At 34.9% G+C, this 17,657-nt stretch overlaps 2 protein-coding genes and 1 non-coding gene across 3 annotated transcripts; 2 read left to right on the forward strand and 1 right to left on the reverse strand.

Annotated features, from left to right (window-relative positions):
* The first annotated feature begins 14,937 nt into the window (after positions 1-14,937).
* On the forward strand, positions 14,938-15,531 carry LOC125592290. Its single transcript, XM_048767080.1, has 2 exons — positions 14,938-15,076; positions 15,221-15,531. Exons 1-2 carry the CDS (start codon positions 14,938-14,940, stop codon positions 15,529-15,531), a joined length of 450 nt encoding a protein of 149 aa, XP_048623037.1.
* Positions 15,532-16,362: 831 nt separating this feature from the next.
* Positions 16,363-17,218, forward strand: LOC111206364 (basic leucine zipper 1-like). Its single transcript, XM_022703023.2, has one exon. It carries the CDS (start codon positions 16,695-16,697, stop codon positions 17,112-17,114), a length of 420 nt encoding a protein of 139 aa, XP_022558744.1. The 5' UTR covers positions 16,363-16,694; the 3' UTR covers positions 17,115-17,218.
* A 38-nt stretch (positions 17,219-17,256) lies between these two features.
* TRNAK-UUU lies at positions 17,257-17,325 on the reverse strand. Its single transcript has one exon. It is a non-coding gene; the product is annotated as a tRNA-Lys (tRNA).
* Between the last annotated feature and the right edge of the window lie 332 nt (positions 17,326-17,657).

Consider the following 17,657-nt stretch of genomic DNA (forward strand, 5'->3'; position numbering starts at 1 on the left):
AACTGAGACTCGACCTAGAAAAATTGCTAATAACGAGTTTGTTTTCTCACGCTATTGCTAAAGATCTTGAGTTTATCTCGCCACTTATGCAATCACTTACGAAATTCATTTCTTATGAGTTACCCATTGGGCGATTAATTATTAGTAAACATGAAACATATGATAATCTTTTAAATTCAAGTTAGGGATGAATTTTAGGTATTTGGATCGATGTCGGTTAGGATATGTTTAGTTCTGGGTAAATTAGATATAGAGAAATTATATCTATTGTATATAGGATCCAGTAATGTTTCAATTCGTATGCGTATCAGCTCCAACCGAATCTAATGGTTAGGATATGCAATTTTAAATCTGAAATATTATATTATATTACTAGGGATGGCCCGCCCTACGGTCGGAATATATTTTACGTGTGATATATAAGTATATTATTATATAGTTTTATTGCATGTGTTTTATGTTAGCATTTGTAAGAGAAGTATCTAAAATATGTATGGTTTGTAAGAATGTTTGAGCGTTGAGGGATTATGTATGTTAAGATTTATTATGTTTGATTTTGATGGTTATGTCGATGTTAAAAGATTGTGGCGTATAACATATTATATATGTTGGATGTGGTTTACATAATTTTTTGGTTGTATGTTTTTATAAGGGTTTTTTGCAGAATTGACCTATAACTTAAAGTCAAACACAAAACTAACCTTTTTTTTTTTTAAATTGGTTTTGCCCTATTCACCCCACAAGTTCATATAATTTACGAAAATGCCATCAATTTTTTTTTTTTTTTTTTCGAAAATGACATTTTTACTCTCTCACCCTCATCATTTTCAAGTAATTACAAGATTGCCATTGTCATCAATACCACAACCACCATGAACAACCAACTTGAAGCTCTTAATGCTCCCAAAATTGATTTACCCTTCTTTTTTTTTCCATTCTTGTGAACTAAACACAACATATCTCTCACTTTCTCTCCACAATGAGCTAAAAAAACCCAAGATTTTGATTCTAAATTTTTTATGGTTCATAGAGTCATAGAAGCTAACGATTCTGGGTGGGTTACTTTCGTTTGTGATTCTGTATGCTTGGAGAAGCCTTATGTATGCTAAGGAACTTATCTCACCAATTTAAGGTATGACATCAAGTTTTTTTCCAGATCTGTTCGTCAGACGACTTACTTGGGAAGTCGTCTGGCTGTAGACAACTTACCTGGAAGTCGTCTGGTCAACGCAGAGGTTATTTTTGCAATTGACTTTGAAATCTGTAACCTGAGACGACTGAAAGTTAAGTTGTCTGTTTTTGTTTGGTTTCAAAAAAATTTCCAAAGAACCTAGACGACTTACATTTCAGTCGTCATAGGTTAGTTTTGCATTTGACTGGATAATTTCAGAAGTTTGACTTCCCCAGACGACTTACATTTCAGTCGACTGACGAAAATTAAAATAATAATATTTTTTAAAAGTAGACGACTTACAGTTAAGTCGTCATAGGTTAGTTTTGCAATTGAAAAAAAAAACTTCAAAATTTAATTATACACAGACGACTTATAATTCAGTCGTCCACAAGAGACTTACTTGTAAGTCATCCAGGATTTTTTTTCGAGATTCTGGTCAAACCTCGTAAATCCTGGACGGCTTACATTTCAGTCGTCTCGTGGACGACTGAATTATAAGTCGTCTGTATATAATTAAATCTTGAAGTTTTTTTTTTCAATTGCAAAACTAACCAATGACGACTTAACTGTAAGTCGTCTACTTTTTTAAAAATATTATTATTTTAATTTTCACTAGATGACTGAAATGTCAGTCGTCCAGAAAAGTCAAACTTCTGAAATAATCCAGTCAAATGCAAAACTAACCTATGACGACTGAAATGTAAGTCGTCTAGCTTTTTTGGAGTTTTTTTTTAGCCAAACAATAGTAGACGACTTATTTTTCAGTCGTCCGAAATAACAGATTTCAAAGTCAATTGCAAAAATAACCTCTGCGTTGACCAGACGACGTATAGTTTAGTTGTCTGGACAACTTAGATTGAAGTCGTCTGCGTCTTCTCAGCTAGTTTTTAAGTCTTCTACGTTAGTTTTTGAATAACTTGTATTTTTAAGAGTGATAAGTAACTTCAAGATATGTAAAACTCATATTTACAAAATATGTTCTCTCCTTTAGTTTTACTAAATTTGACTAAGTTTTTCAACGTAAACTTATAATAAAATATGATATGCTTTGACTAGTTACTATTGTTTGTTTCCATCTCTTAAGTATTATTGTTATAGACAATAATGATGACTATTGTTATGAGTTGGAAGAAGGGTTAAAATGCTTCTTAAAATGTTGTATCAATATAAAGCTACCAACATTCTTGTTTATTACGATGAGAAAAAGGCCATTGGAGTTTATTATTGCATATGAGAGATCCAAAGATAAGAAAAAGGCTACTGAAGTCTATTATTTCATTGATTTGTAAATGTGTAAACACATTGTTAGCACATTTAATACATCTTGGAAAACATTATTACTGATTTTACAAAAAATTCACAACTAAAAGAGTAGACATGCAATTCACAAAACAGACCACAAACAAAACTATTATAGATCATTCCTCTACAAAGACAAGCTTGGATTCCACTTGAGTAGACAAGACCACACGACTTTTAAGAAGTCCAGACGACTTCTAAGAAGTCCAGACGACTTCCAGGAAGTTCAGACGACTTTGTCAGAAGACTTTTAGGAAGTTCAGACGACTTCCAGACGACTTTACAGGAAGTCGAGACGACTTTACAGGAAGTCCAGACGACTTTGTCAGAAGACTTCCAAGAAGTCCAGACGACTTCCAGACGACTAACAGGTAAGTCGTCCCAGAAGTCTTCAAGATTTGAAAAACCTGGATATTAAATCCAGATCTGAAAAACCTGCATATCCAAAAACGTTCAAATGGCTTAAAAACAGAAAAAATGAGTGAAAGATTAGATAAATCTACATTTACAGAACACACAAAAATACATATCTAAAAATAATAGATCTACCTTTAAATTAGTGGAAGATGAGTACCATCTAATTAAAAACCTGCAAAAAAGATAGATTAGTAAGAAAGACATGAGACAAAATTGGAAAATTCATATAAAGTTTGGTGTTTTCAAGTCAAAGAGATTAGAGTGGGTTTGGAGAGTTTTAGTTTGGGAAAAAAGTAAGAACTTTATACAACAAGAAGTTACCAAATAAAGAAAAATCAAACATAAGAACTTACCAAAACGCTCAGATCTATTATGAAAGGGAGACTTCGTCAGAAGACTTCCATGAAGTCCAGACGACTTCCTGGAAGTCCAGACGACTTCCTGGAAGTCCAGACGACTTTCTAGAAGTCCAGACGACTTTGTCAGAAGACTTCCAAGAAGTCCAGACGACTTCCAGACGACTAACAGGTAAGTCGTCCAAGAAGTCTTCCAGATCTGAAAAACCTGCATATCAAATCCAGATCTGAAAAACCTGCATATCCAAAAACGTTTAAATGACTTAAAAATAGAGAAAATGAGTGGAAGATTAGATAAATCTACATTTATAGAACACACAAAAATACATATCTAAAATTAATAGATTTACCTTTAAATTAGTGGAAGATGAGTACCATTTGATTAAAAACCTGCAAAAGAGATAGATTAGTAAGAAATACATGAGACAAAACTGAAAAATTCATATAAAGTTTGGTGTTTTCAAGTCAAAGAGATTAGAGAGAGGTTGGAGAGTTTTAGAATGATGAGCATTACATTTTTGTTGCAGCCATTTGAGAGGAGGAGAGAGAATGTGTAAATTTTTCTTTATATAGGGAGACAAAAAATCCAATTAGGTTAAATATTTTTGACTCAGACGACTTCCTGGACGACTTACATTTCAGTCGTCTGGTGAAGAAATTAAAACAGAAGACTTACATGTAAGTCCTCCAGAAGAGTTTAATATTTTTAGCGGGAAATTAAATATTTTTAGCGGGAAACTAAAATAAAAGACTTTCTAGACGACTTACAAGTAAGTCGTCTGGTTTAAATTATTTAAGCGGGAAAATATTTTTTTTAAAAAAATTTAGGCGGGAATATTTGGACGACTTACATGTAAGTCATCTGTTTTAATTTCTTCACCAGACGACTGAAATGTAAGTCGTCCGAGTAAATTATTCAACAGACGACTGAAATATACGTCGTCCGAGTAAATTATTCAACAGATGACTGAAATATAAGTCGTCCACACCCTAAACATAACCCCTAAACTTAATTATCTAATTAAAGACTTCATAAAATCAAATCAAACTTGAAAAGTGTTTACTATACACATAAATAAACACATATAGGTGAAAACTAATTTTTGAAAAAAACATTTTAGTTTTCCAAAATCTAACCCTAACAATACATACAATACTACAACATATGTTTGCCAAACTCCTAAACCAAAGTATTTCATGATTCACTACTTCCACTCATCTATCTTCAAAACAAATCAATTTTATCATATCTTAATTTATATCACTTAAAACTGTTTATAATTACTTGATTTTTATTTTTCACGCATCAAAATATTTTTTTACAAGATTTATAAATTATTTTTAAAATAAACCGGTACCAGACGACTTACACTTCAGTCGTCCAGACGACTTCCAACATCTCAGACGACTCAGACGATTTACTAGGGCTATATTCGTAAAAATGGCTTCTGTTTTTTTGTTTGGTCACAAGGGGCTGAGCTGTAATTTCACTAGGCTTTTAGGTTAGTTTTGCATTTGATTCAAGTTTGGGTATAGGTTTGGAGTTAAAATCAAGTTGTGGGTTAGTTTTGGCAAAAACCCCTTTTTATAATTCTAAATTTATGATTGGCATTTGTTCATGTTTCTCAATTTAACTTTTTTGATTTGTAATTGTAGTTAAATATATTTTAAGATATTGTACCATTTAACTTTTTCTATTGTGGTTTTTGTTTAGTAAGAACACATTTTCATTTTATGTGAATGTAGTTTATTTCTTCTAACAGAAAACTGAAATAAAGCAAGGCAAAAAACCATGAAAAACGAAAAGTGTTTAGACTACTATGGTCTGTGTGTTGGTGGTGATTTTATTTGTTTAAATGATGTGCATGAATGTCTCCAACTTCCTTACATATTTCAATTTTTGCTCCACTATAGATTATATAATTATTTATAATTTACTTGGGAAATTTCAAAGAGATACATTTCCTTACTAAACATCTTTTAATGTTTTTATAACTTTATTTAGCATTATATATTTATTTAATACTTCGTACCATTTAGATGTAATTTTAGATCATCTTAAGCTATTTTAAAAGAAAATTGAGAAAGTGTTTTTTTGGGCAAAAAAATAGAAAGTGTTTTTTAGCTATGTAAAAGTTGCATGTATGAAATTTAGATGATTTTAATTATTTCTATGTTTAATTTAAACATGTTCCTCTATGGTCTCAACCTTTGGTCGGACAAAACTTGAGACAGTCGTAAACGTAACCGAGGCCACACATATTATAGATGACATCTCAGTAGCTACTATGGTTAACGATTTTAGTTTGTAATGTTGACATGCAAAAATAAAATGCAAACATAATAGTTCACGGACGTGTGGCCAAAGATGATAATGAATTCCAAAATACGATTGTCTTTATAGTCCGTTGAAAATAGTTAGCAGCAGATGAAGTAAATAAAAAGCAACAATTATGCCTAAGCATTACCATAGGAGACGACACTAAGAATCTATCCTCTTCAACCTATGCAAGGCGTGCCTTCTTTGTTGCTTGTTGATTATGAACATGATAGGATCATTAGTTAAAAAAAAAACATGTCGGGATCAGTAAGTATATGGCTGATGCACTTGTCTTATCTTTTTCACTTGACTCTGTTTCAGAGAAATCAAAGAAAGAAGAATAAAATTATATTCATCAATCATTAATGAAAATAAATTAGTTTATACAATTTAATATGATTTATATTAAAAAATATATGTATGGTTTTAGATAAAATATAAAAATACATGTCGTAGATATTATATAAATTGGTTTCTGGTTTCAAATCTATTTGGTCTGAATATATTGTAGTCACTTTGATTTAGTTTTTTTTCTTTGTTTATTTGTTTTCTTGCATTTTTTACATATCTCCATTCGTTAAACCAAAACATCAAAAATATCTAATATTGTATGAATTTTCTTTTTAAGAAATTAGCTTAGGGCATCCTAATATAGTAGACCGACATTGTTTGTTATAACTGGAATTTCTTATATGTCAGTTTTTTTCTAGTAAATTATAATTTGTTAGAAATTTACATAAGATTAAGAAAAGTGTATAAATTTGTGATGTTAAAATGAAAATATTGGGTTACTATTTTAGTTATGAATTATGGTATATGGTTTAGATTTTAGAGATTGTGGTTTATGATAAAGAGTATATAGGTAAGAAGTTGTTAAAAATATAAAAAATTGGTTAGTAATTATAATTGGTTAGAAATTTATATTAGACTATTAAAAATGTATAAATTTGGTTACTGTAAAATCTTTTTTTTTCATTAATTATTTTGACTCCATTCATTCTCTCATAAGTATTTTTGGCTCCACTATAATTGCCTTCATTTTCTCATTTCCCTCCTAAATATAAAATCTAAAACTATTATTAAATAATTGATTGTTTTTAATCTAAAAGCTATATAGATCATTATTTTGTGAATCCTCTACCTTCTTTTTCATTGGTCAATCTATCAAAATTAAAATTGTTATTTCTGGCCATTGATATTTTTAATCTTATGGCTTAAGTCAATCTTTCTCATCTAAGTCATTTATGTCTCACAATTCAACTCTCTCTCTCGCTTAATTCAGTAGAAACACAAGAGCAAATTGACAGAGCCCAACTCATGTTAGATTCAAGTCTCCCTGTCTCGACCATGATGAAGGCCTCGTCGACGAAGCTTGACGCGAGTCAGAGTGAAGAGGACCCACGACGGAGACGGTGAAGAGGACCCACGGCGGAGGAGGTGAAGCGCATGAGCTACGGAGGAGGTGCGACAGACTCGTCTCTGGTCAAGCTTTGCGTTGGATTTACCACCTCACTACCACATGTCATCTCGCTTCCCTTCCTCTTATCTAGTCTCTCTTTCTCTTCTTCTCGTTGTAATATTTGTATTTGATTTTTTGTTTTATTTACAGATCTACCAAGATAATGATGAAACGGGAAGGATAAGTGGTGGTGTGATGTCAAGCGCGGTGCAGCGGTGGTGGGACGGTGGTGCGGCGGTGCAGTGGTGGTGGGGCGATGCAAGCTAGGTTAAAGACGAACAAAATGAGGACTTAGGGTTGGGGAAGGTTTCGTAGACAGCAGAGTGACCAAGACGAACAAAAGCTGAGATCGACATATGTTGACAAACAAAAGCTCAGGCCCAAAGGAAAACATCACGAAGCTCATATATATTGATACAGCTTTAATGAAACTGTGAGTATTAATAAAGGGACACGTGTCGATAGCACAGAAGTCGACTTTCTTACCTGGCGCTGGGGTGGCGCAACAGGAGGGAGGCAAACATATTTTTATATATATATATATTTATTTATTTATAATTATTTTTTGTTATACAAAATTAATCTAATATCATATATATATTTATAATATGAAAAACTTACAACATAGTTAAAATAGTCGAGTGGCAATCTATGTGTTACTTTGCTTCTCGAACATGGATTCTACACTTTCAAGAAATACAATTTTGTATTTTTTAAACATGAGTTTCAGTTTAAACAGGTATCCGATTGGATCTGTAGTAAATTGGATATTTCCGAGACCAATCTGAACCGGTTCATTTCGAGTCGGATCTGAAGAACTCGGTTCAGGGTAAAAAATTCCAGCACTAAAGTAATTCAAGTCACCAACTTTAACTTTCTCTACAATTCTTGTCACAATCTTCTTTTTTGAAAAAATCATATACTCCCTCCATTTCGATTTAATTGTCGTTGTAGTGAAAAAAAATTGTTTCAAAATAAGTGTTGTTTGAAAGTTTCAATGCAAAATTTATTAATAAGATTATCCAATTTATTTTTCTATTGTTTAAAATATGGTTAGGTGTACATGTAATTGTGTTTTTATTTTAGAAATATACAAAATTATATGTTTTCTTAATATGTATATAAACCTAAAACGATAATTAAAATGAAACGGAATGAGTAACTTTTTTGTAGAAAATCATATAATATTTAATGCGATATAGGCTTGGTCAAGTGGATCAGTTCAAGAATATTATGTATAAATATAGTTAGCCTAACTAATTTGAGCGATATGCACAATGACATAAAATTCTATTATATCCTTTTATGGACGCAATGATGTAGTTTGCATCCATAATTTCCTATTGTATAATGTAGAGTGGCTCGAATTGGAGAGATTACGCAAGACTGAACAATGTTTCTTTTCATTTTGGTAACATTATTTAATTTTTTCTTTCTTAAAATAGAGAGTTAAGAGCACGGAATTTTTCAAATAAATTGGAGGAAGTTTTTCTATTGACACAAACATACTATTGCAAAGTTTTACTAATGCTTAATACATGTCAAAATAGTTTTGCAACATATTGACAAGAATTAATATCGCTGGACGCTGGTCATTTGGAAATGTATCCAGACGTCAATGAATATTTGGCAGCTTTGCAGTATTCAAATTTTTAACATTTGATCTTATTTTCTTTGATTTCAAGATTTATTAGTACAGATTTAAATGGTTACAAATAACACAGGACAGTATTGGGAAAAAATATGTCTTAACTTTGTCAGAAATATGAAAATATACTAATTAAAGAAAGATACGTAAGCGTCAAGCAACCTACTCTATTTGTCATGTGGCATCAACGGAATAGCGGATGCCAAATTATTTAAGCAAATTTGGATGATGTCGGACAAACAATGAGTAGTGGACAATTGGACATGGTACGTATACAAAACTCTGACGAAGACGATAATTCTTACGAATAAATGACGAGTGGCATACTCCTAAATAACTTTTAGTACACGTATGAACGAGGACAAGCAGAATAATAGTTTATGCTATCTGCTGCTTCTGAAATTGTGAATCAACCATGAAAAGTAAGTAACCAGAAAAATAAAAAAGACCATCAAAATATATATTAAAAAAAACAACTAAAAGATTTTTTTTTTTTTCTCTAAAAGATTTCCATTGATTTATATATCCAAATAGTTACAAAGATCCAACCACAGATACAAGCAACTCAGAACTGAATCATTTTTAACAAAAACCGATACTAAGATCCAATACCAAAAACGAAAGCTTAAGGACACCAACTAGGATACCCAATGGCAACGTAAGATTGAAATCTTCTATCTGCTAGAGCACTCTCCGCTATAAGTCGAACTCCACTATTCGCAGTATGAGGCTCAAAGACAACCTGCCATCTCAAAAAATTCATAAGAAGACCCCTAATATCCATAACTTTAGACTTGAAAGAGGGCCACGCTTTTGGCCTGTTAATTGCCTTAACAAGAACACCTCCTTCAAATGTAAAGTAGACCTTTAGGCGTCTATGACTGATCATACTTTCAACCGCCCAGAGCATACCCAAGAAATGAGCATCATCTTTTGATTTCACAAGTCCAAAAGAGCGTCGACTGTGAAGCAGGACATGCCCACTAGAATCACTCAAAACCCAAGCAGCCCCAGCAACTTGTTTCTTCTTCCCCCAGACAATACTAATTTCACACTTATCCATGTTATTTGAGGGAGATCTCCTCTCCACACTTGTTTGCACCACTGACTCCCAACGAGTCGCTTCACCAGTATCTTCTAAATCTTGCGCTTCATACCACAGATCTGCCTCCTCCTTGGCCTTATTGCAGAGCTGATCACTCTGGAACAGAGTCCCCTCAAAGATCAATAAATTCCTCTTCTTCCATAGATACCAAAGAATCCATGGAAAACAACGTGTGATATCTATCATCCCACTCATTCTTTTCCAAGTCAAGATCAAGTAGTTCAAGTTTGCAAAGAGAGATAAATCATGAAAACCTTGATTTGGGTGTGGAAAGCCAGAACATGCCCATACTTTTCTTGCAAAAGTGCAATCAAACAAGACATGATTAATTGACTCTCCATCCTTGCCACAGGTTTGACACACTTTATCGCATTTCATACCTCTGTCTTCCAGACTGTCCGATACTGAAACTGCTCCTGACAAGGCTTTCCAGATGAAGACTTTGAGTTTGGGAGGTGCTAGGAACCGCCACACCTCCATCTTGAGAGGAATTAAAGACGGTTTCATATTCTGTATTGTTAACAGCTCCTGATGATTTTTCGAAAAAGCTAGATCATATCCAGTCTTAACCGAATAAATACCAGTTCTTGAAAATCTCCAAATCCATGAATCAGGCTCTGACAGAACAGGTTGATGTCGTTACAGAATCCTAACATCTCGAGGAACAAACAAATCTTTCAATTTTCTGCTATCCCATCTTCCTGAAGGATGATCAATAATATCTGCGACCCGTAAGTTCACATCCAATTGTCTTTGTCTTCTTATCGGAGCTCTGCATACACCGTCATTATCTTCTAACCATGGTTCAGACCAAACGCGAATGCTCTGGCCGTTCCCCACCGATCTCTTAATGCCATGTTTTAACAGATCTCTACCGTAAATAATACTTCTCCAAGCATATGAAGGCCTTCCACCCAACTTAGCCTCCATAAAGTCAATATCTTCATAATATTTCCCTTTCATAACTCTAGACATCAGACAGTCGATATCATGAGTTAGCCTCCAAGCCTGTTTAGCCAATAAAGTCTGGTTAAAACATTCCAGATCTTTGAAGCCCATTCCACCATTCTCTTTTGGTAGGCACATCTTCTCCCAACTCAACCAATGTATCTTCCTTCTCTGCTCGTCAGAGCTCCACCAAAAATTTGCCAAAAGTCCATGCATACTCGAGATAAGGCTTTTAGGCATCTTATACACAGACATGGCTGAAACAGGTAAGGCAGAAGCAACAGCCTTAATCATAACTTCTTTACCTCCTTGGGATAAAGTCCTTGCATACCATCCTGAAACCTTTCTACACATCCTTTCCTTAACATAGGAAAACAATTTAACTTTAGATCCTTTCATACTTTCAGGAAGTCCAAGATATTTTGCCTCCCCTCCTTCTACACAAATACCCAATATCAGCTTTACTCTTGTTTTCTCCTCAGTTGAAACACATTTACCAAACATGATGGACGATTTAACCGGGTTAATGAGTTGACCCGTGGCCTCTCCATAGCGTTTGAGGATCCTTAATAATATCACACTTTCTTCCTTATTAGCTCTACACGAGAAGAGACAATCATCTGCATAGAGTAGATGATTAATCGAAGGCCCCTGCACGCCAAATCTTAAACCTGATAGACCTTCCTCTCGATCTGCTTTAGACATCAAATGGATTAATCCCTCCGTACAAAGGACAAACAAAAAAGGTGATAAAGGATCTCCTTGTCTCAGTCCTCGTTGCGGAGTAATCATTCCATGAGGTTGATCATTAATGAGCACCGAATAAGTAACCGTAGAAACACATTTCATCACCCATTTGACCCATTTCAGATCAAAACCCAAAGCCAGCAGAAGTGATCTTAAGTATCCCCATTCAACTCTATCGTAAGCCTTTGACATGTCAGTCTTTACCACCATATACTCTGCAGCATCCCCTTTTGAATCACCTAGAGAATGAACCAACTCCTGAGCTATAGTTATATTATCCGATAGAAGTCTTTCCGAAACAAAAGCAGATTGAGTTGGTGAGACCAGATCATGAAGCCACGGTTGGAGTCTTGAAACCAGAATCTTGGAAACTATTTTATACGCCACCGAGCAAAGACTAATGGGTCTTAAGTCAGAGATAACTTCCGGGTATGGAATTTTCGGTATCAGACACAAATGGGTATAATTCCAATCTTTAGAAAGTCTACCCTCTTCGAAAAACCGTTGAACCTCTCTTATCACCTGGCCTTCAATCACCCCCCCAAAATTTCTTGAAAAAAAGCCCTGTCATACCATCCGGCCCCAGAGCTTTTTGAGGATTAATTGAGAGGCCGCTTCTTTAATTTCCAGCCTTGAAACAGGGCGGGTAATATCTTCATTCATCATACAAGAAACTCTAGGCTGCATACCATTAAACCAATCTGTGAACGGTGCGGGATTGGAGGATCTGAAAAGATTGGTAAAGAATTCAACCGCGACCTCACCCTTAGCAGCCTCAGAGAAAACCTCAACTCCTTCCATATTCACAAGCTTCTCTATGTAAAAAACAACTAAAAGATATGTTAAGTGATCGTAACCGAGAAAGATATGGATGGATAATGGAAGATATAAGTAATCAGGCTTTCTAAATAAGTGGTATGATCCACAGGAGTGACGTAAATGATGCACGTTTTTACTATAATAAATTTTACTATTTCGTGAGTTTTAGTCCACTCACTCTCTATATTTTATATATTTGTTATTCTCTTCTTTTTCCTTTGATTTGCATTAATGCCTTCAATCATAATATATTCTATTATATGTAGAATATATTACAGGTTTTTTTTTTTTTTTGCTAAGATACAAGTTTCGGTTAAGTCTATAGAAAAAAGAATGAAAAACATTGACAGGAAACAAAAATGCCAAACAAAAAATAATACTATCCAAAACCTTTATTAACAAAAAAACGTATGCCTTTTATCCATATGTGGTTGCATGGTTGCAACTTGCGAATTAAAAAAAAACTTGCATACAATTGAGTAAAAATAAGCGTAGTCAGCAAAAGCAAAAAAATGGGTGCATATCTGCTATTTTAATTTTTAAAGATGATGGAAACCAAAATTTGAAGACCTAAAAATCATAAACAAGTAAACCAATAAGTGCATGTATATATTCAAAATGTTAGTTGAGAGAGTACGTTCGCATCTAAAGATATTTTGTTTCATCTGTGAGCAGATAAGAATGATGCATTTTGAACTATATAATAATATATTTATTTATTATTTTCATTCGAAAAAGTAGGCTGGCTTGCGAACAAACTTACGGATATATGAGACCTGGTTACTTTACATAAGTGTTTTTAAAACCGGATCGGGAACTGAACCAGAAAATTTTTAAGCCACGGTTCAATATGGTTTGACTCAAATCTAGTTCAATAATCTGGTTTAATATACTTTCAGTATATAAATTTAAAATAATGTTAGTAAATATGATACATAATTAAATATAAATAATTTTTAAACATAAAACATTATAAATATAAATTAATTTTATGTTCATATGGATGATTTATAGATTTTTGATAGTTTTAGTAGTTTAATAACTTTAAGATCCAATCCGACTACGTGATCGGTTTATGGTTGAACCGATTATTAGACTCAACTCGGTTATATATCCGGTTCATGGTTGAATCCGGTCCAACCATCGGGTCGATCCGGTTTTAAAAACACTGCTTCACATTCTTAATTTGTTTTCCATTTGAAAGTCATATGAGATAAGACACGCACAAAAGAAAAATCAAATGGAACATTACAAAATATGCTTTTAAGATTGATAATTTTCTTTTTTAATAAAATTGTCAACCATTTTAAGCATTGAGAATAGTCGTCACTGATCCACGTGCTAACTCTCAAATACGAATGGTATTTTAACGATATAGCTTACGTGTGTTCTTTCTGAATGTGATAATTTTTGTTCCATTAACAATTAAGATGGTTTTGCCGTTCTTTAATGTTGATAAAATGATACATATAAATACAAGAATCCGTAGATAAAAAAAAAAAAAAAGAATCCCAAGAATTTAGTTCATACAATCTATTATCAATTGAGTAAACGAGGATGACAAAAAAAGTAAGTAAACGAGATGTAGGACTAGGATGTATGTTCTAACCAGTATTTATGTGGTAGCTTGTAGCTTGGCTAATGATTTAGCAACGATTATTTCATATAAAGGCTAAAATTAAATAACTAAAAGTAATTAAATATATAACAAAATAGAATAATAAAATTTTGCAAATATAGTACTGTTTCACAGCACGTTTCCTATCTCCAGCAGGGAAAGAGGTTATGCTAAAAGCGGTTGCTCTTGCTCTACCCACATATACGATGTCGTGCTTTCTTCTTCCCAAAACAGTATGTAAGAAGATCGTCTCAATCATGTCAGAGTTCCGGTGGAGGAATAAGAAAGAGTCTAGAAGAATTTACTGGAAAAGTTGGGATCAATTGAGCAAACCAAAAGATAGAGGAGGCTTTGGATTTAGAGATATTGAAGCTTTCAACCTGGCACTTCTAGGGAAGCAGTTCTGGAGGATGCTATCTCATAGGGACTCTCTTCTTACAAGGATCTTTAAAAACTGGTATTTTGCCAAGTCAGAACCTCTCAGTGTGAGTTTAGATTCGAGATCTTCCTATGCATGGAGAAGCATCCATGCTGCGCAAAAACTGAACAAGGGGCCAAGGTCTTGATTGACAATGGATAAGATACTAAGATGTTCCAAGATTCCTGGATTGATCAACAACCGGCAAGAAGAGCTCAAGCAATAAGACGGGACAGCGTTCATTTGAGACATCGGTCCTCTCATAATCTAAAAGTTAACGCCCTGTTGATTAATCAAGGGAGAGAATGGAATCAGGAGCTGCTGTCAAGCATATTTCCGGAGCAGGAAATGCGGAGAATCATGAGGATCAAGACTTGTGGAAAGGGCAGCAAGGACGTTTACATATGGGACTACAACAAGACGGGCTCCTACACGGTGAAGTCCGGGTATTGGGTTTAGACAAATGTGTTAAACAAGCTGACCTCAGTAGAGGAGGACCAACCGAGCCTGGACCGCCTTTATCAACTAGCATGGGGCACTGACACGAGCCTGAAGATCCATCATTTCCTGTGGAGATGCATAAGCAACTCTCTGCCTGTGGCAGGGAACATGGCGCGCAAGCATATATCAAAAGAAGCTGGGTGTCTCAGATGTGGAAATGAAGATGAAACAGTAAATCATGTGCTCTTTCGGTGCCCTTTTGCTCGACTAGTGTGGGCTATCTCTCCAATTCCAGCTCCTCCTGAAGGTATACAGAATCAGTCTCTATGCTCTAATATCTATCACGTACTCAGTATCCAAAAAGCATACCCTATAGATGATGTGCAATAAGCCATAGTTCCATGGTTGTTGTGGCGGTTGTGGAAATCTCGGAATGAGCTGTTCTTTAAAGGGAAGGAGTATGAGGCGAGAAGTGTCCTAACAAAGGCAAGTGAGGATGCTGAGGAATGGCAGGGAAGGAAAACGGTAGAAAGAAGTGAGGCTGAAAGAACTGAGGTTAAGCGGCCCATAAACATTAACCAAGATAAGCGTAGGGTTCCTCCTCCTAAGAGTTGGCTGAAGTGTAATAGCGACGGCGCGTGGCATAAAGACAGAGAAATCAGCGGCTTAGGTTGGATATGCAGGGATGAGAATGGTAATGTTTTGTGGGCAGGGGCGAGAGATGTGACAAGAGCGGCATCAGCCATTCTTGCAGAAGCATAAGCACTTAAATGGGGCGCATAAATAATGGCGGGTTTCGGTTATAAGAGCATCATTTTTGAATCTGACTCCCTCCCTTTGGTGAAGATGATAAATGGGAGTGAGGAAGTACGGCCGGTTCTGCAGCCAATCATTGAGGTGATCCACTTGTCTCTGTTGTAGATTCAGAGTTTTGAAGTGAAGTACTATCCTAGAGGTAGGAATAAAGCAGCTGACAGAATAGCAAAGGAGTCTTTCACTTTTGTGTCTAGCGTTCCTAAGTTATATTTTGTAGTGCCAATGTGGCTAAGGTACCAGATTGAAGAAAATAAAACTGTGTACCAGAACTTTGCTGGTGAATGAAAGTATTTGATGAGAAAAGAAAAAGTACTGTTTCACAGCATAATATTTGTACTTTTGCCGTTTACTACACACCCACTGACATGTACTTTACAGTTCCAAACCTTTCTTTAGTTCAGAGATTAGTTAACCGTGTTCCATTTTCATTGGAGTTGCAGAAAAGTAACTTGTATTAAATCTGGACAAAGGATATGGAATGTTACAGAATCCAGCTTTCTTGGATATATCTAGAGTTACCATACGACTTGTGACAAAAATAGTCTAAATGCAAAAGCTAAAAATGGTAGTTACTGGTTCGCCCTATAAGGAACAACACCAACACATATTTAGCTGTTATATCCAAAAAGGTAAAGAGCAAAATTGTTATGTTATTGACCAGAATCTCCTATATCCATTTAATTTTCTAACCTTTTTATAGGATAATCTTTTGAAATTAACAGAGAGACCTTTCGAAATTATATATATATTTTAATATATAGTATTAATCTATAAATACGGGCAACCTAAGACGAACAACATCTCCTCGATCTTATCCTTATCTTCTTCCTTGTTCTATTTCGCTTCTAATTTCTCTCTAAAGTCGTCCTACATCTTCTTGTTTAAGTTCTTGAGATCTTTGTCTGATAATTCTAGAGTTAATACTAATTGACCAACGATAAATGTCAATGGACAAAGTCATGATGAAATGAGAAATCTCAACCAATTCTCTCGTTTCCTCGTTTATCATTCCGTATCTGTCGTGATTCTTCACTGGTTTTACGTATTTTCTTGAACACTTTTCTCTATTTCTTGTTTTTTTTTTCTCTCGCAAAGTATTAGGACAAAACATGGCAAACGCTGAGAAGACAAGTTCAGGTTCCGACATAGACGAGAAGAAGAGGAAACGCAAGTTGTCAAACCGCGAATCTGCTAGGAGATCACGTCTCAAGAAACAGAAGATGATGGAAGACACGATCCACGAGATCTCGACTCTTGAGAGACGAATCAAAGAGTACAGCGAGAGATGCAAAGTGGCGAGACGGAGGCTTGACTCGCTAGAGTCGGAAAACGCGGGTTTGAGATCGGAGAAGACGTGGCTTTTAAGCTACGTTAGAGATTTAGAGAATATGATGGCCACGACCTCCTTAACGCTGACGCAGAGTGGCGGCGATGAACAGGAGGCAAACGCGGATGGAGACTGTAGGCGTAGACCATGGCAGCAGTATGGTTCTGATTCTCTGCAACCAGTTGCGTCCTTCAAGACATGAGCTTCGCGTGTTTAGTTTGTGCTTTTTGTGACCATTTTATGATTTGTATCTTTCATATTGAACAATATTCTCCTCTTCGTGGAGATACAATTGTTTTTACTTTATTCTAGACATCTTTTTGGGTAAAAAAAAGATTATAAAACGCCGACTGTGGGCGAACCCACGGCCACGGGATTAAAAGTCACGCGCTCTACCACTGAGCTAAGTCGGCTGTTGTTCTAAGCATTTCTTTAAATTTAAATGTTTCAAAGTAAAGTTGCAAGCATAATGAACTAGGAGACATATTGATCGGGTATCGGGATCATGTTTGAATGCCACCATAGGGAATGTAGTTTCAATCTAACTTGAGAAATAGCCCAGCTTTACGTTCTCTTGTTTCTCAAAACTTTTGTTGATAAAATTCTATAGAAATGGACAAATGGTATAACTACGTCCAAGCATGACCAGGTTAGGTTACAACTAGGTGGGGCAAGTGCCACGTACAGAAATTTTAATTTTCATTAGTTTCACTTGAAAAACCTAGAAATTTAGGTGGTTTAGTCT

This window comes from Brassica napus, chromosome C9 (genome assembly GCF_020379485.1).
Source record: "Brassica napus cultivar Da-Ae chromosome C9, Da-Ae, whole genome shotgun sequence".
In the NCBI taxonomy this organism is placed as follows: Eukaryota; Viridiplantae; Streptophyta; class Magnoliopsida; order Brassicales; family Brassicaceae; genus Brassica; species Brassica napus.

Coding starts and splice junctions, on each gene's coding strand:
- LOC125592290 (XM_048767080.1), top strand. CDS start 14,938: ATGGCGCGCAAGCATATATCAAAAGAAGCTGGGTGTCTCAGATGTGGA. Junction 15,077..15,220: donor AATTCCAGCTCCTCCTGAAG/GTATACAGAATC, acceptor TGTTCTTTAAAG/GGAAGGAGTATGAGGCGAGA.
- LOC111206364 (XM_022703023.2), top strand. CDS start 16,695: ATGGCAAACGCTGAGAAGACAAGTTCAGGTTCCGACATAGACGAGAAG.